A 26,812-nucleotide genomic window follows, 5' to 3' on the forward strand; every position below is an offset into this window, starting at 1 on the left:
ATGGTGATAGCCGTACTGTTCCACTTGTGAAAGTAAAATCTGTTGAGCTCTTTTTGGCATCAAGACAATTATTCTCATTGCCACATCGCCAGAGTGGACACTGTTAAAAAAAAAATATTTTATCATATTGACATGAATTGCACAAAGGCAGACTCTTTTTAGTAATGAATGATTTCATGAAGCAGTAACTTAAGACTGGGATTTGTTTATTTTTGGGATCTGAGAGTAAAGGGTAGATAAAAGATCTAAATGGCAGCTGTACAATGGGTTCAACCATGTATCACTTTTCTGCCAACTCTGGCTTAATTCCCTCACTGGTCATTTAATTCAGGTCTGCTGGAGAAGGGATCCATCTACAAAGACAGGCTATCTGGAGGACTTTCAAATCATTTACTTCAGCATCGTCACAAGAGGAAATAATATGTTCAGATTGAAGTTAGTCCCTCAGAAGAAATCTGAATATTCTAACATTAATTGAAGAAAACGACTTGTTACAGTACCACCAGAATAATGTATTTTAAAGACTAAGTTGACTTTATCCAGTAGCAACTTGGTGGATAAATAATTATCCAATCACTTCTTGATAAATTCCAGTTTGAAAAATAAAAATATTCTTTATATAAAAATCTATATTTGTATTGTCCAACATAATGCCATTTGTAATATTAATTAAATATCCATCTAAAATTATTTTCACCCTAAATGTCAGGGATTCATTTAAAGATGGTTGCTTTGGATGGTGTTTCAGCATTAAATGGGATTTTTATTTGTAGGTTTCTGCACAAGAACTGTTTATTTGTCCGATTTTTCTCTGATCTGTAAACCGAATTGGTGAGTCTTGATTCTGGAGAGTGAAAAACACACAGGTGATGGTTTAAATGCAGTCTGTGATGAGAGATAACAACAGTGTGACCTTTACAGCTGAAGCTGGAGTAGAGCTCAGTCTAAAAGATGCTTTGGTTTAAACAGCCTGTTAGTTCTCACATTATCTCTGCCGGCCCATTCAGTCCAGTGCTCAAATATGTTCAGGAACCATTACTGCACCATTAGGCGGCTGTTTACCTCGCCCTCAAATAGAGCCTCCGTTGACCACCCTACCAGCTCCTTTTGTTCCTGAGAAAAGTAATAAAAACAACCCATTCCTCTCTCTTTGTCTGACCGCTGCCGCTCAGGCCGGAGCGAGGCAGAAAAAAGACACCGTCGGGTTATTGATGTCGGCTCTTCGGCGGCTGGCCGGAATCAGGGAGGCTTGGAGTCCGTGTCCCCAGGGTTGTCTTTGTCTGGGGATCATTCCTGGGGGAACTGGCTTCAGTCTGCTGGCTCGTGAAGATAAGCACTCTCTTCACATGCTGAGAGAGCACGATAAGGGGATTGCTTCACTAAATTATATATAAAAAAGAAGCCCCACCAATGGAGCTGCTAAAACCAGAGACTTTATCAGCAGAGATGGGAAATGCCCTCAATCGCAGTCCTCCGCCCATAAATCACTTCTTTTCTACAACTGAGCAAGCAAAAAAAAAATAACTTGTAGCCATCTAAATATATTTTTGAAACTGATCAAAAAATTCGTATTATTTGGTTTTTAATATAACCTATGCATTATATGGCAATGCTCCGTTTCACAGTAGGATATTAAGTCCATTCATAATTTATCCCAGATTAAAAAAAGGATTTACAAGATAACTGAAGCAATTAAATAGACTGTCTCAGTTTATTAAATCCTTTAAAGAGAGCACAGTTCTGTAAAAGCCTTAACCTCACAATAACATATCAATCAGCTGCTTTATATCACAGCCAGATTAGTTCACTCAGTTTTAGACATTTTTTTTAAAGAAGGAAAACAGGAATAGATAAACTTTAATACATGGAACAGGATAAAGTAGGTTAAAATGTTAAAATTCTCTTGTTAAAAATTAGTGTCAACTGGTGGTGGATGTGGTTGTGGACCCAAACGCAGAGTAGAAGGAGGCAGAGATGAGTTTTTGCTGATTAATGAAGATCCAAGGCAACAGAAGCAAAGTCCAAAAACAAAATATAGAAAACCAAAAACCAGGAGACGTCAGTAAAACACACACGAGGAGCAAAGAAACGCTGAGAAACTGCACAGCAGGAGTATAAATTGGAGACAGAACAATGACTGGGCTAATCAGCAGACGAGGAGCAGGTGTGGATGGAAGCAACTAGAAGATAGGGGAAAGGAGACTGGCACAAGGGGGCAACAGAGAGCAACACAAAAACACAACACTGCCACAAAACATCTATGAAGACAAAAAAATTACAGTGAAACTTAAGAAAATACCTAGACAAAGAGCAGAACACTGAAATTAAAACAGTTTCAACCTCGTCTGTCCATCTTTTCTCCCAGGTACCCTCTCATAGCTCAGCCTTCCCTTCTTCAGTGGAGACAGCACTGCAAAGCAAAAATACGGTGTAAAAATCCCTATTTAAGTAACGAAAAACGAAAGAAATGCGATGTGAGCTTCCCTCACCTGGTCCAACCAGACCAGCTGCATCTCCACTCCTTTTCCTTTCCTCGCGTTTCCAGAACCTGTGCCCAAAGGAGGAATACGCTGCTGTCCCTCCATTCCCAGAGATAAGATCGTAGCTCTGATCCCACATGATGCTTGCAGGTGGGCTCTGACTGTAGTTGAAGGGCTGGCTCTGAGGATGCTGGAGGTTGGTGTAGATCAAGGGACGGGGGAGTGCCTGACCGCTGGCTGGCTGCAGCAGGAAGGGGCTGTAACCTAACGAAGGGCCCGGGATCACTTGGCTTTCAGCTGTGTCTATGTTATTTGGGGAGTCTCTTGACGTCCACATTTCATTCAATCTTTTGACCACTCTGCCTGCTGCTCCAGCTCTACTTCTCCACATAGGGAACTCATTTTCCTCCTTGCATGGATCTCTGCTGGTCCAGCTTTTCTGGAGGTCAAAACCTGGGCTCCCAAAGGAACCACTCAGGTCAAAATGAAAGTCCGAAGAGTCTGGCTTAAAGATGGGAAACAGGTCGTCTGTCTTCATTGGTTCACATAGGAAGCTGCTGTTTTGGTCGCAGCTGAACTGCTCTGGATGCAGACAGCTCATGAACTCAAACCCAGCATCAACCATTTCAAGACTTTGAACAGACGCGCTGCGTTGTTCTGACTTGTTAATGGTTGGCTGAGGGGCTGTAGGCTCTGCATTCCTTGAGTATAAGGAGGTGATGTCACTGAACAACTATAAACAAAAGAAACAGCCTCCAGTGATCTGAACCACTTATGAAGCACATTGTAGCATTCTTTATCTGAAGGCAGTATGCAGTTTTTTATCCCCGCGTAAATTAAGGAATTACAAGATTAATCGATTAATATATTAGCTAATTTGTAAATTTTACTTAATGACTTCATAAAGCATTTAAATTAGGCTATCTATGTAAAATCCAACAGCAGATTACAGTGTAACTACATTGTGCTATAGAAAATAATAGGTTTGCAACATTATGGGTAAATATTGTAATAAATCCACACTTTTAATAATACAGTATCTCAGAACTCGTCTGTCAGACAGGAGTTAATTTGGTGATTTCTATTTCAGACTGAAAAATATTATTTTACCACCACTACCTGGAATCTGTATTTATTCCAGTCTGAAAACCTGAGTTAACAAAAACATAATGCATAAATCACCTTAAGGACTTTATGAGGAATCTCAGGAAGTAACTTCTTCAGCTGATGCAGATCTGCCTCCAGGAGCCACTGGAGGGATGGAGCTCGGTTTAACATGAGCTGACTGACCAGGGGGTTTATGCACGGAAACTGAGACAGACACTCCTCCTCCTAAATGAAAGAGAAATATTTTATAGGAACATAAATCATGTTAAATCATACAATTTTGGTTTTGATGGTTTCTGTTTGTAATTTTTCCCTCACATTTGAACCCAAAGATGCACATATCAGTCACAGCTGCAAAGATACTTAATATTCAAAAACATTGCATGTGTGAAAAATATTACTGAATAATAACCACTGTGGGAATATGTACTGCTTCTACTACAATGATATATGTCTCTAATGAGGGAGAAACTGAGACTAAAGATAAACCTTTATAAAAACAAGTTTTTCCAGAGAAGGTGGAACAACAAACTACAGCAGATCGACGTTTAATGTCACCTGAGATGGGCTCACAGTCAGCCAGTTTCTGTCCAGGTATATCAGAGGATCCCCGTCTTTAGACATCAGCGTCTTGAAGCAGATCTGCTTAATAAATTGGGCCATTTCCAAAACTTCTGTTACAATCAGAACCTGAAAAGCAGAACAGACAACTAACAGGTAAGCGCTGTGTTATTACTGTGTAGGACGCGAGATTACAAACACAAACTGCTCCAGTTGGAGTACAAATAAGATATATTGTAGTGTCCCTTTCAATTTGTTTGTTTTACTAAAAAAACAGGAAACATTTGTGTTCTACCTTTACTTCCAGTTCCTCTGACTTCATGCCGAACAGAACCAGAGACGAATAAACCAACACCAAGTTGTTAAAGGCATTGCTTGAAAATCTGCAGTTCCACAAACACACCAACACACACACTTTAGGTGCAACATGTGTAAAAGAATGTATTGCTGTGCAACAATTTTACTCCACTTCTAATTTCTTTAGTTTTTATCTACAAATCCATATTTTCTTTGAGCTTTTCAGCTTTATTTCAGACCATAGTGGCACATTAAAAAATGTCTGCTTGGATCATAGAGAAGAGTACATGTGGAAATTCCTGGGCTGACCTACAGACCAGACACAGAGCCTGGGGTTCAAGATCTTTATGTAAGATTTAATTCTACTCTCTATGGGAACCACTTGTTTTTATTGAAAAAACTTATGTGTCAAACAGTTTTATATTCTGTGTTTTTGTCATAAATCAATTTAAACTGATGAAAAAAATGTATCTTTATGACCAGCTGCTAGTATCATGATCTAAAGCTTCTGTTTAAATGAATTATTTTATTAAGCAGTCTTAATAATGGTTAAACCTTTGGGTGAATGATTCATAGCTCAGTTAATGACTTAAGGGACATAAATAATTATCTGAAAATATGCAGTAATTGAAGCAACGAAAAGACGAAACACCTCCAGAGAGCCAGGAGAGTTAGTGACCAAAGCCACTTTACTACTGTAAACACCAAAAGATCTGTGTCAAGGAAAATATAAAAAACACCACCTTTGCGGTTTTGTTTATCAGCCTAATAAAGTCTGTGTTTTCTCTGACCCTCCACTCTGACTGTCAGGGCAGTGCAGGATTAGCCAACAGCAGCTGTATTGCAGAGAGAGAGCACTCAGCCTTATCACCAGTCCCTCACTGGCTCCATCATCACCCAGTTCATCCTGATCCTGCAGACACACAAAAACCCACTGAACTGCAGGCCACTGCATAGAACAGGTAGTAAATATAATATTTAGGCTGTGAGGACAGATTTGAACTAACTGGCCAGTCAATTCATTTAAATCTGTTATTTTTTTTTTTTTATTGGAACTTTATCCTCATAGCAGCAACTAGGAGAATACAATAGGGAGATTGCTTTATTGGTTAAAATCATAATTCACAACAGAGTTCTTCACCATTTTCACTAAACTCAGAAGGTTTAATAATGGTCTGTGGGTGAGAGTGTGACTATATAAATCCTGTGATATTGAATCATAGATCTCCAAAGTTCAGCTGTTTCAAAGTTCAGCTTTGAGTAAATACGGTCATATTTGTGGTACTTCCAAAAAAGAAAATTAAAAACAACCCACTGGACTTTGTGTCCAAGTCTGGCTTCTTTTGTGAGCCTGTGACTTCCCAAACCCATCTAAGTGTCTGAGAGGGGGCGTTGCTGTGCTACTGAATTATATCAGGCTAAATGTACCAGAGCAGGGGTGCCCAACCTTCTACTTTTGAAGTTGATGGCATGCCGAGATCTACCAAGCCAAACACAAGGGATGGGCAGTATTTGTTTTTTATTTGCACAGGTGGAGAATAAACAGTATGCATAAAAAAAGGTTCCCTGCATACTTTTTATTTTTCATTTTATTATTATGAAAATACACTTTGGCCTCTCGTGATCAATTATTCGATTAGTGTTTTTTAAAACTTTTTTTTTTTTTGTCATAGCCATAAATAAGTCTACATTGTAAAACTTCTTGCGACCGACTGAAACTCCGCCTGCGATCGACTGGTAGATCGTGATCGACCGGTTGGGCACCCCTGTATCAGAGGCTTGATGAGTCCTGATACCTGTATGATGATGGCGGTGCTTTCATCCACTGTGATCACAGCATAACTGTGGATCCCTCCGAGTTTTTGCAGTGTGGGACAGAGACTCCTTTCCAACACAGTTACACCAAAGCTGTAACGCAGATGGACACTTTATGAACACCACAGTATGCTCATCAGTGACACACCCTCTATGTTAAAGCCTTGGTTGTACTCTATAATCTATAAAAATTAAATTAACAATAAGACTGAAGCAAAACAATTTTAGCATAATCGTGAATATCACTTTCAGGCCTGCTCTTATTCCTGAATAAAATTTTATATTATTTTTTTTGCAGTTACATGATCCTAAGGATATTCCTTACACATTTATGTGCTTTCTCTTTGGATTTACTCATTTATATAATATTTCTATTTTTATGTGCTTCTGGCATAAATTTCTGGATCTTTTTCTTTTGCAGATATTTTTTAATCCAATGCATTTTTTACTATTTTTTTAACTCTGCAAACAATGCACTTTAAATTCTCTAAACACATTTATGATTCAAATTTAAGCCTACAAAGTCTTTGTATTTTGATTGAAATCCATCCATCAATCATTGATACCTACTGTCAGGGGGTTGGTACCTACAGTATATCCAGAAATTAGTGGGTGAGAGGTGGTGTACTCTCAACAGGTAACCAGTCCATCAAAGAACAAAGTAGGACATATAGGTATGCAGACAGACAGTCATAGCTAAGGTGAATTTAGAGGCCAAATACCATAGCATGTTTCCCTGGGTGCACAGGTAGAGCATGCAAACTGCATGCAGGAAGAGCCCTGGCCAGGTTTCCAAGATGGGACCTGAAAACAAGCAGCACTAACCAAAGCCATTTTTTTTTCAGTATTACATTTTTTTAATGGCTAAAAAGTGACAAATATAAAAGCCTGATAACATCAAGCTGCACAGAACTCTGCTTACATGATCATTGGTTAGAAAGCTTAGAAACCCAGCCCCCTTCGACTCTGCAATCCCAGCTGCATGATCCAAGAGCTCTCATGGCTCCAGCGGCTGACTTACATGGTTTTGCATGGATTTTATAGCTTTGATTTCCAAGACAGAAGGTTCTGAGAATAACTGTGCTGTTTCTACAGATTTCATTAAATTTTTTTCTAATTTTTTCTACATTAATTTAATTATTTATTTATTTATTTTTTTTTTTACAGATTTTGTTGTTTGCATGTTCTCCATGAGCATGTGTTGGTTCTCTCCAGGTACTCCGGCTTCCTCCCACAGTCCAAAATCATGAATGTTAGGTTAATTAGCTTCTCTAAATTCTCCTTAGGTGTGTGTGCATGAATGGCTGTTTGTTCTGTTTGTCTCTGTGTTGCCCTGCGATGGATTGGCAACCTGTCCAGGGTGTACCCTGCCTGTGGACAGCTGGAGATAGGCACCAGCACCCCTTGCAACCCCAGCAGGGATAAAGCGTGACAAAAAAATGGATGGAAATTTAAATTTTTCAGATTGAGTTTTACAAATATATTTTTTTCACATTGCTTTTTACAGATGCCATGCTTTTCACTTCAAGCCCAAATGTTTCATGATGACAACTCATGGACCATAATATAATGGAGGAAGTCTTTGCCCCTCACTAGAAGGGAAATCCCAACTCCCCCCCCCTGTAACATGCAATTTCCATCCATCCATTTTCTGACATGCATATCCCTGCAGGGGTCATGAGGGGTGCTGGTGCCTATCTCCAGCTGTCTACAGGCAAGATCCACGCTGGACAGGTCGCCAGTCCATCGCAGGGCAACACAGAGACACACAGGACAAACAACCGTTCTCACACACACACACACACACACACACACACACACTTAAGGAGAATTTATAGAAGCCAACTAACCTACAGAACCCACACATGCTCAAGGTACAGTATGTCATGCAAATTCCATGCAGAAAGACCCAGGTCAGGAATCAAACCCGGAATCTTCTTGCTGCAAGGCAGCTGTGCTACCCAATGCGCCACTGAGCAATCCTTAACATGCAATTTGAAGAGTACAATTCGTAAAACTCAATCTGAACAAAATATTGAAAGTATAAAATAGAAATGTAAAAACTAATTTTGAAAAATTTTAAAAAGATTTTTCAAAGTTTCATTTCTGGATTGCCTTTCTTTAAATTTTCAATTTACATAATGTGTTATTTGCTTGGAACAACAATGGAACAAAATTCACTCCATATGGTTTTTATCTGAAATTATGTGCACTATTAAAGGCATTTATTTTCACAATGAATCATGCAATATGATTGCATTCCCACTTCTGCATTTACTGTCAAAATGCTTATTGGATTACTCAGAACAACCTGAGACTCAGTGTCCTTCCAAAGAAATCTTTACTTGGCCATGACTTCCATATAAATTATTACAACATTTACAGCACTGTCATCAGCCAGGAAGGGTGTCGTTTAGAAATAGGAATTCAGCGATAAGCAGATGGTTTTTTTTTAGTATCTCTAAATGAAGCTCACCCTGACTCAAGTGTTTGCAGCAGCAGAGGAGATTTCAGAAGCCCCTCAGTCACTAACAACACAAACGGGACTTTTTCCTCCAGAGACCAAAATACTTTGTCAGAATCTATAAAGACAGAGACAGAAATTTAGAGGGGAAAGGAAAAATAGAATATCCATATGTGATGGTGAATAGGTTTTGTTGCAATGGCAGCAGACCGGCATTGGAGCAGCTAGTGATGAAGGAAAGGTGTCTGATGCTCCTCTCACTGCAGACGGTGAACCAGGGGGACTGGCCTGGATGGTCATATTCCACCAAGAGAGAGAAACAGCTCCAGGGGAAGTCAGGGCCGATATGTTGCTCAAACACCAGTACACAATCACTGTCACACACGCTGATTAAACAGGACACAAAGAGAAGCAAACAAAAACCATGCTTCAGCACACCGTATTTTAGTTCAAGTTTTCATAGTAAAAAAAGCTTCAACCGAGAGGAGCAGAATTAGCCTGTTTGAGGTTAGATTCAAGATCATCAAAGAACGTAAATACAAGGAACAGTGTACAGTTTTCTTAAGAACGTAAGAAAAAAGAAGTTTCAAAAATAATCCTTGTGTTGAACAGCAGGAGAAAGACCTTCTAGTATGTTTTTCAGATTAATGCGGCCTTGAAAGGTGGAATTACTGCCAGTTTTGTTTTCGTCAACGATGATGTTGGGATAATTATCATTGATGATGTGTGAGTTTATTACACCTTAATATTAGCTGATTGTTGTTTTCCCCAGTAGTTTGTCTAATTAGGCCAGTTCCTCGCTCCAGATATATACAGTTATAATCTTCATTCTATATGTGGCAAAGATTTGGGAATGGAATGAGAGTGGAGTCCTTCAGCTAAGAACAAAGTGTAATTTTTATTAAGGCTGCAGCCATGGATGTCTCCTCATCTGTAAACATGTAGGATGTAAAATGTTATGATGTGGCAGACTAGAGTTGTCGACAATGCTTCTTGGTTAATCATGGCCACAATGGTTAATCATGGCCCCTTCCTGAGAAGTACATGTAAGCCCAGTTTGTAAGTAGATGCCTTCTGTATCCCAAAGTAACCTCTCCCGATCTGAATAAGACACAAATTCTATCAAAATCTGTTGTCATGTCTCATGTTTATTTAATACAAGTTATGAAGTGTTATTCAAAAAGTTTGTCCCGAGTGATCTCTTTTCAGGAAAAAAAAACTGGAGAGAGAAAGCTTCAAGGTGTAGACACAGAGCTTTCCTTTAACAATGACAATAACAAAAACTGATTAGCTAAACATGGATCTTTGATGACTAAAACATGACTGGTCATAGGTGTGACTTTTCGTCAGTGAGACGAGAAAAAAAAAAAATTTGTGAGTGATTGGTCAGACATTTAAAATGCATCATTGTGCTGTAATCTGCCAAGCAGTATCAGCCGTGCTGCTGTGTCCTGTTTGGTTATGCTGCCCACCTGCCATGAAGCGCTGGACATTCTGCATGACCACAGATGGATCATGGCAGCAGCAGCAGGAGAGAAAATAACGGTCCAGTACTGCATGCTAAACTCTAAAAAGCGATGTGCTTCCAGATGTGCTTGTGCAGAAATGCGCTTTTGCACAAGCGTAGCTCAGAGTCTGTGCTTCACGCTCCACACTGACGGGTCGCTCTCAGCAGTATGTCTCTTCGTGCTCTTGCTACTTACCGTATTTTCGCGACTATAAGGCGCATATAAACGTGTTTTTTTTCCTCAAAATGTGCGGCGCCCCTTATAGTGCGGTGCGCCCTATGTGTGTTGTTACTGCGGACGTTTGTGGGGCGTGGATTGTGTATAAAAGAACAGGTATGTGCTTTATGCAGAACTCCTCATCTCCTCAATGAGGAGATGAGGAGTGGCTGAGGGAGGTGTATGTAAGGAGACCAGGTGGTTTTTTCCACTCATCACCATCGCTGTTAATCTGTGACTTCATGCGTGCCCATCTCACGGCCGATGTGAAAAACATGGTGAAACAAATGAACGCTGTGCTTGCTGATATTCCCGGTGGTCTTACTAAGGAACTTCAACCGCTCGACATCGGTGTGAACCGGCCGTTCAAAGTAATGCTGCTTTCACACCGGACACAGCAGGCGTGGCAGAAGCAGCGAGTTTACATACAAAGTCAATGGTTGAGGCGCATCAAGGCGCAGCAAAAGGTCCCGCAGTGCGTTTTGAGCAGCAGGCACAGCGCGTCTGAGCAGCTGAAGCAGCCGCATCAACCAATCAGAGAAGCTGATCTGGGAGCTGACAGCGAGACAGGCACATCGCTAATGACACAGAGCGCTGTGATCGCTCCTCTGAAACAGGTTATTAACGCCTAAATTAACTTAAAATGCTGAAACCTGCCGACAGAATATGTTCGCTTTTAGTATCCTGGTGCCTGCAGTTTAGATTATTTAGATAAAAAACACCTACCAGCTGCTGCGGTGAACCGCGAGGAGGCGACCCGGCCAGAGGCTGCTGTTGAATTAGGTTTTCAGGTGGATTTTCCCACTTAAAAACATATTAAAACTACGTTATTCCCACTGATCACAGCAAATATAGATGCAAGGCAAAGAAAGGATAGGATAGCGCCGCCCAACACGCGTCAGACACACTTTTGCACCGCGCAGCTGGAGCTGCAAAGCTGCTTCAGCCACGCGTCAGGACTAACTGGTACAATCTAAACTGCAGGCACCAGGATAATAAAAGCGAACATATTCTGCCGGCAGATTTCTGCATTTTAAGTTAATTTATGCGTCAATAAACAGTTTCAGAGGAGTGATCACAGCACTCTGTGTCATCAGCGATGTGTCTGTCTCACGGCCAGCTCCCAGGTTTGATTAATACTTTGTAATAAATACACGAATAAAGCACAATCATACTCAGTTTTTCTCCCGCTCTATTTTTAAATACGCAGTAGAGGTATTTAAACGTAGTAGAGGATATGTACCGGTATATACTGTATAACCCGTGCCCTATAGTCCGGTGCGCCTTATGTGTGTGTTAAATACAGAAATGGCACACATAACTGAGACTGCGCCTTTTAGTACGGTGCGCCTTATGGTCGTGAAAATACGGTAATAAACTATGGTGCTAATCACCCTCTGCTAAGAGTAAAAAATCCCTTTGTCTAACTATTAAGATTTTATTTCTTCCAGCTCACAAGAGGTGATGCTGAACCTTCTTTAATTTCTACCAAATGGAATCCCTAAATCATATCCAAAGTGCATATGCATACACACATACATTTTGAATATTTTTCTCTCATTGTTCTCATTTCTGTTTAAATATGCTGTAAATGTTTCTTTGTATAGTCAATAAAACATTTTCTGTTTCCTTTAATATATGTCAACATTTTAGCAAGCAGATTCATTAAATTTAGGTAAGGCAATTATGTAGGTTCTCTTTCCATTGTTTTTAATATCAAAATCCTGCAAATTTAAATCTAATTTGACCCCCGAGCAGCAATAATTCCTGGTGCAATTTCTAAGAAAAAAAGCCAAAATTGCCAAAGTAGCAAGAAGAAAGTTTTAGTTTTTTTTTTTTACTAATGAAGAGTTTATTGATCTGTGTGTAATGGATAATTAATAGTAGATCAGTAAGTATTTGCTTTTGAATGGAAACTTTGTATGTCTTAACCATTCCTTTATTCTACCTTTTGATAGCTTGTCTGTCTGCTATATTAGCCAATATGATGTGTTGAACTAGATCTGCTATTTTCACAGCTTTTGAGACATTTTTTTTTTTTTTTTATAAAGTAGGGCTTTAATTCATAAACCAGTTTATTTATATTCTATAAATCAAAGTTTTCTGCCCAACAGCAATGATTCCATCATTCCAAAACCTGTTATTGTAGTATCTAGGCAAGAGCTGTCAGTCTGGTAAAGAATCTGGTTGTTATTCAAAATTATGAAGGGTAACTTTTTTTTTGCAACATAAAACTGACTAAAACTAGACTAAAACCTTTTTTTAAGTTTTAGCCGACTAAAACTGACCAAAACTATGCAATATAGTAATGACTAAAATGCGAGATGGCTATCAAAAACAACAGCGATTGCTGCGAACAGATGCTTACAGGCTGACCACACTGGCACCGTTCAGTTTCTTCTGTGCCTCATCGGGACAAACCGATCTCACAGCAGCTCCTGCAGCAAAGAAAACACACTCAACTCAGAACTTTATCAGAACCGTTTGGTTTTAAGGCTGATTGCTGCAGAGAGCCTGTTAGTTATAGAAATAAAGGAAAAAAAGTTCTCACCACAAACTTTACTCAAGTTGCTGATTATCACAGATTTGGTTTCATGAGACTCCACAGAGAGAATGATGAGCATCTGAGAAACATGAAAACAGTTTATATCTGAGGATTCATTCATTATTACACCGTCTTGGAAAAGTAATTTAGCTCCTTAAAGGTTTTCACATTTTGTCACATAATTTTATTCAGATTTGATATGATAGAAAATCTGTTTAGTTTACATTTTAGAAGTCAAAATCAAAACTAAACCATTTTTGTTGAACATTACATTTGTAGTCAGGTAACTTCTTAGTGGCACCTTTCTCTACAGCTTCAGACCTATTCAATTAACTTTATAGCAGCTATGTTTAACTAGAGAGAGACATTTTTGCTCATTTTTCTTTGTGAAATAGCTCAATCAGACTGGATAAAGAGCATTCATGGTTAATTTTCATGTAGATAAAAGTCAGGACATAAACCTAACACAATATTCTCTTTAAGCTTATCTATTCTATCACAGCTCTGGTTGTATCTTTATGCCTATTGTCTTGCTGGAAGGTGAAATCCATCCATCTCTCAGGACTTTTGCAGCTCCTAACTTCACTTCCCAGACTTTCCTGTATTTCATTCTATGCTTCTTAACATTAGCTCTGAGCAGCTTTCCAATCCCTTCTAAAGAAAATCATCCCCACAGCATACTGCTTTTACCACTCTGTTTCCCTGTAAGGAGGTCCAATGATAGTTTTACCTCTACACATAATGCCCATAGGTCAGAAATGTTCCACGTGTTTGTGGTGCCCCCTAGATGACATTTGACAAACTGCAAACACCCTACTCTAATGCCATCCTGCTGCAAAGTCTAGACTTGTAGTGTTTTTTCTATTCTTATAGGATATGATCATGTTTGAGGCTCTAATGTGACCAAATGTAGCAAATTCCAAGAGTTAAAAGCGCTATTGTTAGAAAACTATGTGTGCAGTTGAGAAAACTGACTTTCTCTGCATTGTTGTTTCCTTTTCTGCCTCCAAGCCATTCAGCCAAAAGCTGCTGAAGTTCCAGCAGTTTGAAGTTGGATTCTTCCTTCTGGCTGAGGAAGAGGATGATCTGCAGCCTCCTCAGCAGCTTCATCAGGCTTTGATCCACGCACGCCTCAGCTGCTTTCGTCAGGTACTCTTGATCAGGAGAAGCATCATAGAAAACATCAGATGACATATACTGACTTTCACTTCATCATATGAGTAATTTGGAATTACAAAACCAGGAAAAGCTACAAAAAGAAAAATCTGTCATTTTCTTTGTAGTTTCTTTCTATCTTTATCCCTGTATCTGACTGTGGCTTAAATGTGTGGACGCTAGTAAAAGATCTCAGCAGGCTTTCAACATTTTTACATCTAATTAACTCAAACCAAAAACTACTGGAATAAAGTTGCTTTAAAGGGAAACAGCAGGAGACATCAGTTCCTACTTACCCACAGCTATGCTCAGGTCACACTTCAGCAGCAGCTCTTTGAATGTCACTAACACATGGATGAGGGCAACCAGGTTACAAAGCTGCTCCTGGTCTGGAGAAATAAGAACAGGAGTGTGAATTTGAAATAAACAGATCAGGAAACAGACCCCATAGAATTCAAATGAAAACTGTGACAGGTCACACAGTACCCCGGATGAGCTCTGTGCTCTCTGCTGGGGTCCTGCAGAGGGCCCTCTCCTGCTGCTTCAGCAGGAAATGAGTTTGGTCCGGGGCCAAGCAGCTGAAGTCTCCCCACGAGGGGAAGTTGAGCCCCAGCTGTCTGGCAGAACTCAAGCACGGCTGGGCAAAGGCCAGCAGCTCATTGTAGGCCTGCTGCTGACTTTCTGCAGGGAAGCATCAGCATTAAGGAAAAGGTTTCCTTTGTTTAGTTTGATCTTACGATCAATCAGCAAAAGAGAAAGTCATCTTTAAAGGATGATGTCTATGATATCAATGATTAGCAGGATGGAGTGCTGCAATAACTTTTTTAAAACAAAGACATTCCTTGGGATTAAATTACATCTAATGAAAGATTTTAGAAAAAGTTGAAGAATAATAAATATGCACCTGTAGGCTGAACCTGAATGACTCGGCTGTGATGTTTCTCCTCAGGGTTTGAGTCACAGACAGAGCGACCCTCGAGCTGAGCAGCAGGGTTCTGCTCTCTAAAAGCATCTCCTACCACAGCGATGCTCATGTATGCAGGCCTCCTGTCTGTGCTCCTTATCTGTTCTGGAGGTGGCTGCTGCTCCTTCTCTGGTGATGGATGATTCATCTCTGCTGCTGTCACAAAAAGCAGGGGGGAAATTTTACCTAAAGGTTTAGATTTACCAGAAAAGCTTGAAAAAAACTCAGTCTAGGTAACTGGACGTGAAGTTTTCTAGAAGATGTTTCCCCTTTCATCTTAGAGGCTTCTTCAGTTCTAACTAGTGGTGGGAAGCACCAAGATTAAGAGAGGCGAAAAGTCTTCTAGAAAAATTTACATCCAGTTGCCTAGACTGAACTTTTTCAAGCTTGACCATGACCCAGAGGACTGAGAATCTTCACAAATATTTGGCAGAAAACTGAGCATATTTACTGTTTTTAGTTTTTCCAATCTAAACAAGTCAGAACTGTACATAAAGGCCCAGAAATAAACAAACCCCACACTAACATGGAATCAGAGGTGCCATTTTAAAATGCACTTCCTTCATAGAGATTTACTGTATAAAATTGGTATTGTGTTAAAACTGGTTCCCTTTTTCAGACTTAGCTTTGAAATATGTTTTTAAAAGGGTTGAAGATGTTCAAAAAAAGTTCTGAGTTGTGATTTGGGTCATTCTCCCATTGGAAGGCCCATTGGCTAAGAGTCATGTGCCAAAATGATTACAGGCTATGAGGAGCTTAAAAAGTGACTAATAAATTAATTTGTAAGAATTTCTGGTAATACAGTCAATCATTATTTGTCACTACTTCCTGTTTCTACATTTAACCAGCTCTGTGATTGGATGCCCTCTGGAATCAGTGCAGGAGGTGGGGAACAAAATGATCCTAACTAAATTAACATCTCTGTTGGATAATGTCTCCTACTCCACACATGAAGCAGTTGCTTGACTGTACAGCTCGGTCAATGACAGACTGCTAAAGATTAAATGCACCAGGCAGCGTTATCTCAGATCCTTCCTCCCAGCAGCTGGAAGACTTTAAAACCATATTTTTTCCCAACAACCTCATAAGTTGTTACATTCCTGCTGATTTTAGCAGTTTCTGTTTTACTCAGTTAAATAACGTCATTTTTTTTTTTTTGCATAACTCTGGTGTCACTGCTATTTTCTACATACCATTACTGTAAAAATGTCCACAGCTGTTTATTGATTAGTCATTCTCAAGATATTATATTGTAAAAACACTGTACAGTACATTATTTATCATCTGTTATTCTTATACACATTTCTAAGGTTCACATGGTGTGACTACTTCTGCTATAACCTTTTGCTGCTGTAAACACAATTACCCCATTGTGGGACAATAAAGGGATTTTCTGTTCCATCTATTCTAGTTTGTCGCCAATGGATACAAAATAGTTTAGAAGTTTCCTTCTTATTCCCAATATGGGGAGATAATAAGAAGTTTCCTTCTTATTATGATCTTATTTCTTATCTATAGAAACTGAAAACCCGTGCATCTTTAATCATTATCTTAAGAAGAAAAAGAAGCAGAAAAATGTCTGTACCTGCAGAGATGCTTGAACTTGAAGACGTTGCACCAACTAAAAGTACCTGCTGAGACCTCAGCATCATAAAGGCAGACAGCGGGTCGAGGTTATTAAGCATCAAATTCCTCTGATTATCTCTGATAATTGATCCAGTGGACAAAGTCAGCTCAGAGCTGTTAGAGCTCTGCTGGGTCTTAAACTGCGTGTCGATGCTGCTGCTGTTTTTAAAAGCAGATGAACCAACAGCAGATTCTGAAGGTCTCTTATCTGAGTCCCTGTCTTCGACTCTGCTGGTGAAAATGGCAGAACTTTGTTCATGACTGCTTGTAGCAGCAATGTTTGCTGAGAACGAGCTCTGAGATGAATCAACATATGCTTCTTTTTGAAGATTGGTTTTGTTTGGAGAATCCACACTAGAAAAGTCAACTGAGAACACAAGAAATATATCAAATATAAACCTCCGCCTTGTACATTTCTGGATATTGGCTGAAAACATTATAAAAAATTGTGTTTATGACCAAAATACGTGTTTTATTTAACTGCAATTCTGAAGGAAAATGTCTAAAAATACCTCTAATCAGATTCTCTCCCTGCTCATCTTCAGGGAACATTCTTCTGAAGTCTTCCTTTTCCACCTGTTTGTTGGAAGGAACCTCAGACATAATCCTCTCGACGAATTCTAGATGTTTACCCAGAACTATCTCTGGTGTTCCTGGCTCCATATGTAAATCCAGTAGGTCATTGTCACAGCTGAAGCTTTGTTTTTGTAATTTAATAAATCCCAGCGCTTCAGGCACAGGCTGAAAACCAACAGATGGTTCATATACAGACAGCTCTGGGAAAGAAGTATAGGAGAGTTTGGGAAATCGTTAGTAGATTAAAGAAGATTCTGTCCAAAAGGTGACAGAAGGACAGGCAGTACTAAATGTTAGGATCTATTTGATAGAAATTATGTGGATGAATTAATCAGGTGATATAATCCATTAAAAGAAATCTGAGGGATGAAACATTTCCAAAGAACAATCGAATTTAGCTCAAGAAAATTTTTAGATTTTTTAATATATGTCGGCAGTAAAATCTATTTAGAATCAAGGCCTCAACTGAAAGAGAAAGTACAGAGTACTGTTTTGGTTTTTTTGTTACGATACCACCATTTTAAAGTCAATATCAATATCCAGGGAGAAAAAACAAACACTAAGATTAGCTAAATTTTAACTTGGAAAAAAATCCTTTTTCAATTTCGCAAACAAACATCCTTTCTAAAGGATTACAGATGCTAGTTAAATAAAAGTGCAAAATAAATAAACCAGAAACTTAAAATTAACAAAAGCCAAAACATGCAGACCACACTTGTCTTCAGTATCGACACCATTAGCATTGTATCAGGATACAATGTTTGTGTATCGATACTTTTGATAACCCTTCAAGAAATAAATGTTCCAGAAAGTTCCCCAGATTTCTGAATTCACTAAAACAAATCTGACACCTGCACTCATCTCATTTGATGCTAAACATACCACAAAGCAGCTACAAAATACATTGAAACACACTTTCAGTTCTCACTAACTAGAGCAGATAAAACCCAAACAGCTTTGGATGAATACAGTGAAGATATTTAGTAAAGCTGAGCAACTCATGCCCTCTGCTATTACAGGACTGTGGTTTAGCATAGATGTAAAGTCAACCATGAATCCTCTGTATGCTTCCTTACTTTGCATTTCATTTTTTTTCTCTAAGTGATGCTTTTCATTTCTGTGTCTATTCTGAAGCAGTATTTTAATGAATGATGCCGATGTTTATTACCTGACAACAGGAAACGCATAACAGAGGTCAGATGCTTCTCCGAGTTCCAAACAGTTTTATTCATTTTAGTCTGAGTTTCTGTCGGCAGCAAAGATCTACAAGAAAATCACAGATTTTTACTTTTTTTTTTTAAAAAACACAAACTCAGAAATACACCAAAACAAGGAGAGAAAAAAAAAACACACTACATGGTGTACTTTGTTTTCTGTTTGTTTACACCTGCCTGTATTCTTACAGAGGGCAACACTTCCTCATACAGCTTCTGCAGGAGGTGTTTTACCTCCTGCAGCAGCTGTATGATGAAGTGTTGCCTTATCTGGACAGCATTTACATTTACTGAGGGGTTTTTGTTTATCGTTTGGTGTTTAAACAAAAGCTGAAAAGTTTTCTCACATAGGACTAAACGGAGGCAACTCTTCTCTCTGGAGATGAGATGTGGACATATTGATGTAGGCTTGCTTCTGCTTAGGAATTGGACTGAGAATGAGGTCCAGTTCTGTTCCAGCTGGAGACACAATATCCTCTTAAAAACAATTAAAGAAAGAAATTTAGCCCCATCGCTGTTACATTCCAGACTGCAGGTTTTTTTGTGCGTATTTAGAACCTCTACCTGGGCTTTGTAACTCAGCAAGTTTTCCTCTTAACCTGTTTTCTTTTCTTTGTTCTTGTTTTGAATCAAACTGAGAAATATCCACTGAAACCTTGGAAAAAGACACTATAAAAAAGGAGAGAAACATTTCTTAATTTTTGTTTTCAATTTTTATATGATGAAAAAAAAATGTAAATCTCCTACATACTTCTGCGAAGCAGATCCAGGACAGAACACTGCATGTCCAGCGGTTCTGGAGAACTGTTAACAAAACCGCTGACACTGCAAAAAGCCATGTAGCTTTGAGGGTTAAGCTGGAAACGGTCGACTACAGGTGATAACAGCAGAGACTGCAGGGAAGAGATTTGGAGAAAAGACAGAACCAAACGATCTGAAACTTATAATCTTAATCACAGTCTATGCTTACTGGATGTTATGTTTTACTACAGTATAACAAAGACTGTATAGTCTAGAAGTGGACCGAAAAATGATGCAACAGGCAACTGTATTAAGCCCCTTTTACTTTACACTTGGAAAGTAAAAACTATCACATTACTGACTGCCTTGATAAGTCACCTAATAAGAGTCAAGGCCACATGTGTTGCTTTAGAGAACATTAAGGAAAAAAGGGAAAAACAATAAAACAAGAAACAGAGCAGACAGGTCAAGAATAAAGTTGAGGATCATTTAAGGCAGGAATTTGTAGTAAAAGAATGAAAATCCCCCAGAACACTTTAATGATTCTGCCCTTTCTGGTTCTGTTTAAGTTTTCATTTTGGGTTCTCAGTTATGCTTTATTTTATGTTATTCTGTGTTTGTCAAGATTTATATTTTTCCTTAATTCATAGTTTTTCTCTCCCTTGTTATTTCTTTCAGTTACCTCTTTTAGCATATTTGGTATTATTTATTTATGGGTCTAGTCTTAGTTGTAAGCTTTTTTTGTTGCTCCATTGTGTCTTTCTTTTTCTTTCCCCTTAGCGCATTTTTCGTTGCTCTTATCCACACCTGCTCCTTATCAGCTGATTAGTCCATTTATTGTTTCTTTCTCCCATATATATATACCCCTCTTCTGCAGTTCCTCTTTGCTGGATTATCTTCATTTTTAATGTATGTTTCTCCCAAGTGTCTCATACTATATATTTCTAAGTTCCCTGTCAGTTTAGTCTAGATTTATGCATCTGTTGACACCAACCTCATCATAAAACCTACAAGAACCTACTTCTGTCTCTGTGTTCGGGTCTTCTACAAATACCCACCAAACCTGATGAACACAGTTTAATCTATCATCCAGAAATGGAAAGTATATGGAATAACTATTAATCCTAAGTGGCTTATAATTTAACTTAGCCATGGATTAAGCCCTATAAACTTAACAATTTCTTATGTTTATATTAGAAAGTATAAGGATATGAATATTTATATTAAGTAATGTACCTCTGTCTCTAAGAGTGGTTGTTGAACAAACTCCTCCTGAACATCTCCATACGTGTTTTTGTTGATGTTGTCACCTGGAGGTTTCTGATAGGATGCGCATCGTCCGAAGCAGCTGTGATCAAACAGAATTCTGGTATCATTGATATTTAGAGACAGAAATCTGTATTCTAGAGCCGCTTTCAAGAAGTAGTTAATGGTATAGAGAAGGATATTCATGAATTTTTGAAAAGATCCACCCTCTCCACCTTAAAAAAATGCACATGCACATCCCTGTTACTGCTTCTGAGGGGGGGACGCCTAATAAACGTCTGTGAGAGCATGCATCAGCCCATTTCTCCTCTTCCACGCTGTTTAAAAGATGCTGTTCTTATTGCTCATACAAGCTTACTTTCCAAAAGAAGATTTGCAATTTTTCCACTCAGACTCACCACAGGTAAGTGAAAATGGGGACAAGCATATAGGACAGACTTACAGAAACATATCACCAGAATGATTGACAATTTGGAGGACCACTTATTTTGACGAACCACACGGAAAAAAGAATGTCCTCCACTATACCTTTAGGACTTTGATCAGAAATAAACCTGAACATAGAGTCCTCAGAGATGGCGATTCCTGCTGAGTTCAGCAGAGGGTCGGCGACGGGAAGCGTTTTAAGTCTGGACAGTGTGGCTTCCAGAGAGGGTACATGTCTTTTTAACTGCGACAGCAAATCTGGAGCTATGATCTCCTCAGAAAGAAAGAGATCTATGGATGTAAACAGGTTTGGAAGAGTAAAACAGATGAATATATGTTGCAAAAAGATAGAGAAGAGAAAAATGAAAAATGATTATTTACCTTTACTTTCTGGACCCTGTTGGTCAGTTGTACACTTAGAAAATATTTCCTGACATGTATCTTCAATCGGGTGTTTGAGAAGGAAAACATACTGATCCTGGTCCAGGGAGTCAGGATTAGAGCTGGAGACTGTCTCCATATCCTTTTCTACAGTAAATCTGGAAAAAAAAAATGTTTAATATCTTCAAAAATCACTGTGATGAAAATGTACCATTTAAATGGTTTAAACCTTTCCAGTGAGTTCCCTATTTCATTATTTCCACCAAGGTCATCTAGAACCGAACAACTGATAAAGAGTTGGCAGGAAGAAAACACCTCTCCTGTAAACACAAATGACAGAACAACACATTAGATTAGGAATGAAATAAACACAGTAATTCTTGCAATTTTTTTCTAAACCCTTGCAAGCATTTTACTAAAAATAAGCAAAGATGGAGATTTTTTGGCAGTAAAAGTAAAGAACAAATTTACTTTTGTTTCTTAGATGTTACTCTGATTTTAAACATCAAACTGTTTTTCCTCTCCACTGTCGCTACAAGCATGCTTAGTGTGAGGGATTGTATTTGAGTCAATGCAATCAACTGGTTTTCCTTAGATAGAAAACTTTGTATCAATTTGACTGTATGATCTGGTTGAACTGTAAAGTGCCTTGAGATGACATGTGTTGTGAATTTGGCACTATAGAAATAAACTGAATTGAATTGTTATTCTTTATTAATCTGTCCACTTGATTGGAAGACATTTTACTACTATGGATGTCTTCAGTATATATTAGTACCACTACCCTTAAAGCTACAGTGTGTAACTTTTAGCGACATCTAACGTCCAGACTGCAGACTGCAGCAACATGAACATCCCCCCCCCCCCCCCCCCCCCCCCCCCACCGCTTCTCCCCCCCAACAGTACGGCGAGCGTTACGGGACAAAATGTCTTCCACGACGTCCGCATCACCTACCTTCTCAAGTGATGAGGTTTGTTTACATAGATAATTTTACAGACAGTATTTCATTAGTCTGTGTAGGGTATAGATTTCATGTAGACTTAAGATAAGAAATATACCCGTTATTTTTTCTACATCGTTGTGACGTTTTGGCGATCTCGCAATCGCTAGTTTGTTGGCCGTAGCGCAAAGATGTCTGCCTCCATGGCTGCGAGACCCGCTCCTATGTAATTATAAATAACGAATTCTAAGGCAACGCAAATATTAAGGTTAAGAGGCTGAGCTCCTAGATGATGATAAAGAACATAGTTATGTATAATATATTACATTTCTGACTGTATATCCCTGTAATTATTACACACTGTAGCTTTAATACACTCCTTATCAATCTAGTATTCTTCTTTTACTCAAACAGCAATAAATCCCTCACGCTAAGCAAGCTTGTAGCGATAGTGGAGAGGAAAAACTCCCTTTTAACAGAAAGAAACCTCCAGCAGAACCAGGCTCAGTGTGAGCGGCCATCTGCTGAGGCCGACTGGGGTTTAGGGAGACAGAAGCAGAGATACAAAAAGAAGCAGAGATAAATAAGGCAACTGTAAAAGGCGGCCCCGTCCAAAAAACACACAGCCAGGCAGACGAGCTCCAAGCCAACTCCCATGTCAGAGAATGAAGAGAGCACATCCAGCCAGTCCCAGTTAGAGAAACAGGACTACACTGGAAAACAGGCAGATCTCCAACAGCTTTAAAAAAAGGCATACTTTCTAAACATTTGGAACAAAAGCAGCTTTGTGTTTCACCAGCGACCTATCCAGGCTGTATGCCGTCTTTCACCCATGTGACCCAGATGAACTGAATTATACTTATTTACTTATTTACATACAGTAAGTAAGTTTATATATAAAAATTCCTAAAAAACTGTAGAAGAAACTGGGAAGATATTCTAAACCCTTAGTATACTTGAATCTGAGAAATATAAGCTATGTAAAATAATTTTAAGTATTAATTCATATTTTACCTAAAACTCAGAGTTTACTGCACTTCAATCAGTAGGGAGTTCAGGTCTATACTGGGAATTCTCCTCTTTTGTCAAAAAGGTAAGATGTTCCATTCAAAATGCTTCCAGATTTATTTTTAACAAAATACCTGCAGTTGCAGCGGCAGACTGTTGTGGTTTTTCTCTTCTTCTCTGTGAGCATAACACTGGTGTAAATTTATGATAACAGTTTTATTATTTTCCCCCAAATTGCTAAAATAATACCACACACTTATAACATTTATAATTTAGAAATTATTTATTTATATAAATAAAAAGTTTCCACCACAGATACTAGATGCCCCATTGTTAACTGGGCTAAAGTTCCTCTCAAGAAGATAAAAAAAGATAAATATCAGACAAAAGTTCAATCACTACCTCAACTTTTAAAAATATTAAACATTTTGTGATGCATAAATATCTTTTGATTACAAATCCAGAACAGTGCAGTTTTAAAGATACATTATTTAAATAATATGCAAGACCAGTGAGCACTATTAACGACTTGTGAAACACAGTTAAGGCAGAAATTCATCGATAGAGAAATGGTATAGAAGTGTGCTATGAACCAAAAGAAAAAGCAAATTCTTATTTATTATAATAATATCAGAATTAATCAGTGCTAACATATAACTGGGATGTTCAAAGTTTTCCAGACCAAGGACCCCCAAACTGATGGCGAAATGGAGCGGGGACCGCTAATTATATATTGTGTTATATCAAACTGGTCCTATAGTCACTCTATTACACATGGAGTAATGTAACAGAAGTAATTTCTCTCTGGGATCATTAAAGTATTTCTGATTCTGATGGGACAGGTGTTGTGAATGAAACGTTGCCCAGCTTGAACAAGCTCCTGTGTGTCGCTAAATGTGTGCATTAATGACTGAAAGACATCTTCTGCCTCCATTCGTCTGTTTTCTACAGTCTGTTGAATTCATGTTAATGTCTATTTAAAGACATTTCAATTAGTGCAAGGGGGGGATATAAAAACAAAAAGTCTATCAACCAAGACTTTCGCAACCCCCATTCAGTACCTCCGTGGACCCCCTAGGGGTCGCGGACCCCTGTTGAAGACCTTTGACATATAACATTGTTAATTTGCTGATTAAAGTTAGTCTAACTTGGTTGCTTTACATAAGTTTAATTAGTCCTGTGTGTACAAAATCATATAAGTTTTCTTGTACGTGTTGCTGTTCATGTGTTTACTGTTCATTTGTTGATTTAAGACAATTTGTGAATAAATAATCAAGTTATTGTATTCATATGTTTTCTTTGTACCTGATAATATTTAAATGCATTTTAACTTACATTAACACCATATGAATTACAATAACTTGTATATTTATTCACAAATTGTCTTAAATCAACTAATGAACAGTAAACACATGAACAGCAACACATACACTGTGAGTTACAAAACGAGATCCAAAGTTTCCTAAATTCACAACATATACTAAGCAGTTCTTTCCCAATATTTTTATTGTACAAACAAATATTTAGAGGACAATACACTTCCAGTATGTTTTGCAGGCACACATATATCCATTCATAATTATCTAAATGTGTGTATCTTTACCTCGGATCCATGGTTTCCTGTAGGTGACATCAGGAAGCCTCCCACTGTGGGGATACAGATCACTGGTAACAGTTAGATAAGGTGGAGGCAGCTCCAGCACGTCCATGAAAGCCTTCATATTGGTGCTTGTCTAAAAAGGGGTTTACAAATATGAAACCTTAAATCTCACCTCCAAGGCAGAAAGTTCACTTTAAAAAGACAAGACTCACCTCGAACACATAGTCAAACGCTTTAAATCGGATAGCAGAGAAGAGTTTAGTTGGAAAACAGTTGCTCTTTTCACACCTTTAAAATGTAAAAACAAAGTTTTTTGATTAGAAAAATTAGTTCTTCATATCTAAAACAAAATATTTAACTGTATTTTTTACTTGAACTAATTTATACATTCTATCTATTCTATCTATCAGTACTTAATCTGGAGTAAAATATGCTAACAGGTTAGCAACCTTGTAGCTAGCATAGAAAAGTTAGTTTTACAAGTTTATCATACACTTTAAATATAAGAAATTCATTAGAAGTAAAATAAATGTATTTTCCTAATCATACTTCGATACAAAATATTAATCTTACATCTCTGAATATGGATTTTCTTAGTATCTGCATAGGAAGCGGAGACCGGTTCAGACCAGTTCAGCGACAAAGATTGTCTATTGGGTTTATCGAAAGATGCGCACTTTAACCATCTTTCTGTCAAGGGTTTCTTTTTTTTTTTTTTCTTTTTTTTTTTACATTTTTGTATTCATTTTCAGACTAGATGTATTACACTAGTTAACTACAAGAATTAATAATAAATACAAAATTATTTATTATCATAGTAAATGTAAAAATGTCTATAAGGAAATGTAGATTAAGCCTGAAATGAGGTGCCAAAGCAGCTAAAGGTGATGATGGTCTGTTTGATTAATGATAAGTCTGTGTGTGAAGGTAATGAAAGGCATTCGATATAAGTCTGTATGAATGGAGGGGGGGGTGTATATTCACAGCTTTGAAATATAAACTGTCTTTTATTTTTTATTTTTTTTTGTTTTGCATTGAACTCTTTAATTCATTAATTACTCTAACTTTGTGTTTCTTATTTTCATATGGTATACAATAGGGCGGGATAATTTTTTTATTTTACATGTCCATTATGATTAGAATATGTTTTGAAATTTTTAGAAATAAAAAACTTTATGCAGGCATCCCCAAACTCGGTCCTCAAGGCCCCCTGTCCTGCAGGTTTTAGAGGTTTCTCTGCTTCAGCACAGCTGGTTATAATGATTGCAGTAGACCAAAAGCCTGTTGATCAGCTTTCAATTAAAATCAGCTGTGCTGGAGCAAGGAAACCTCTAAAACCTGCAGGACAGGGGGCCTTGAGGACCGAGTTTGGGGATGCCTGCTATAATGTAAGTATATTTTCCAATATTTGAACACACATTTTGACCCTTAATTCAATAATATGTAATATTACATGCAGCTCATCTCATTGAGAGGTGGGGAGGACTTTCCATTTGTGTCATATTATTTTCTGTCAATGTAGGCATGGACATGCATTTAAAGTCAGAAGCACAATCAATAAGATATTTGAGAGACTATTTGAGATCTTTGCCAAGGAATGACCAGTATACACTTTGATTTCTTTCATTTTCTCTAAAGTCGGGGTAGCTGAACATTTGAGTTTTTCCTTATGTATATCTACCTTGATAATAGAGACCGGCTACACTTCATGGACATTGGGAATCAACATGAGTTGAAGACCGGCCACCACATCCTGCCCATTTTTCTAAGGTGTTCCCCTCAAGAGCAAAGACAAAGGACAGTAGCATCTCTTTACCTGTTTGGAACAGCCCATTGTGACATAGCAACACATTATTGACATGGTCTAATTTTTACAGCCTGTAGTAGAACCATAAGTCATATCAAAAGGGTCCCGGTTTGA

General features: G+C 38.2%; 1 protein-coding gene across 1 annotated transcript; it reads right to left on the bottom strand.

The window, feature by feature from the left end:
* Nucleotides 1-1,650: 1,650 nt before the first annotated feature.
* Nucleotides 1,651-25,020, bottom strand: LOC119792825 (protein shortage in chiasmata 1 ortholog). Its single transcript, XM_038299642.1, has 26 exons — nt 24,895-25,020; nt 21,572-21,662; nt 21,343-21,500; nt 21,090-21,252; nt 20,506-20,617; nt 19,280-19,421; nt 19,093-19,197; nt 18,876-19,005; nt 18,483-18,577; nt 17,251-17,514; nt 16,698-17,105; nt 15,053-15,268; nt 14,635-14,829; nt 14,445-14,537; nt 13,969-14,147; nt 13,000-13,072; nt 12,817-12,886; nt 8,935-9,110; nt 8,737-8,842; nt 6,242-6,353; nt 5,237-5,358; nt 4,444-4,531; nt 4,146-4,277; nt 3,663-3,812; nt 2,490-3,213; nt 1,651-2,410 (listed from the first exon to the last, which is right to left on the bottom strand). The coding sequence occupies exons 1-26, from the start codon at nt 25,010-25,012 to the stop codon at nt 2,325-2,327; spliced, it is 4,308 nt and encodes a 1,435-aa protein (XP_038155570.1). The 5' UTR covers nt 25,013-25,020; the 3' UTR covers nt 1,651-2,324.
* Nucleotides 25,021-26,812: the final 1,792 nt, after the last annotated feature.

The sequence above is a fragment of the Cyprinodon tularosa genome, unplaced genomic scaffold (assembly GCF_016077235.1).
Source record: "Cyprinodon tularosa strain WSP-4 unplaced genomic scaffold, ASM1607723v1 ctg112, whole genome shotgun sequence".
Taxonomy (NCBI): Eukaryota; Metazoa; Chordata; class Actinopteri; order Cyprinodontiformes; family Cyprinodontidae; genus Cyprinodon; species Cyprinodon tularosa.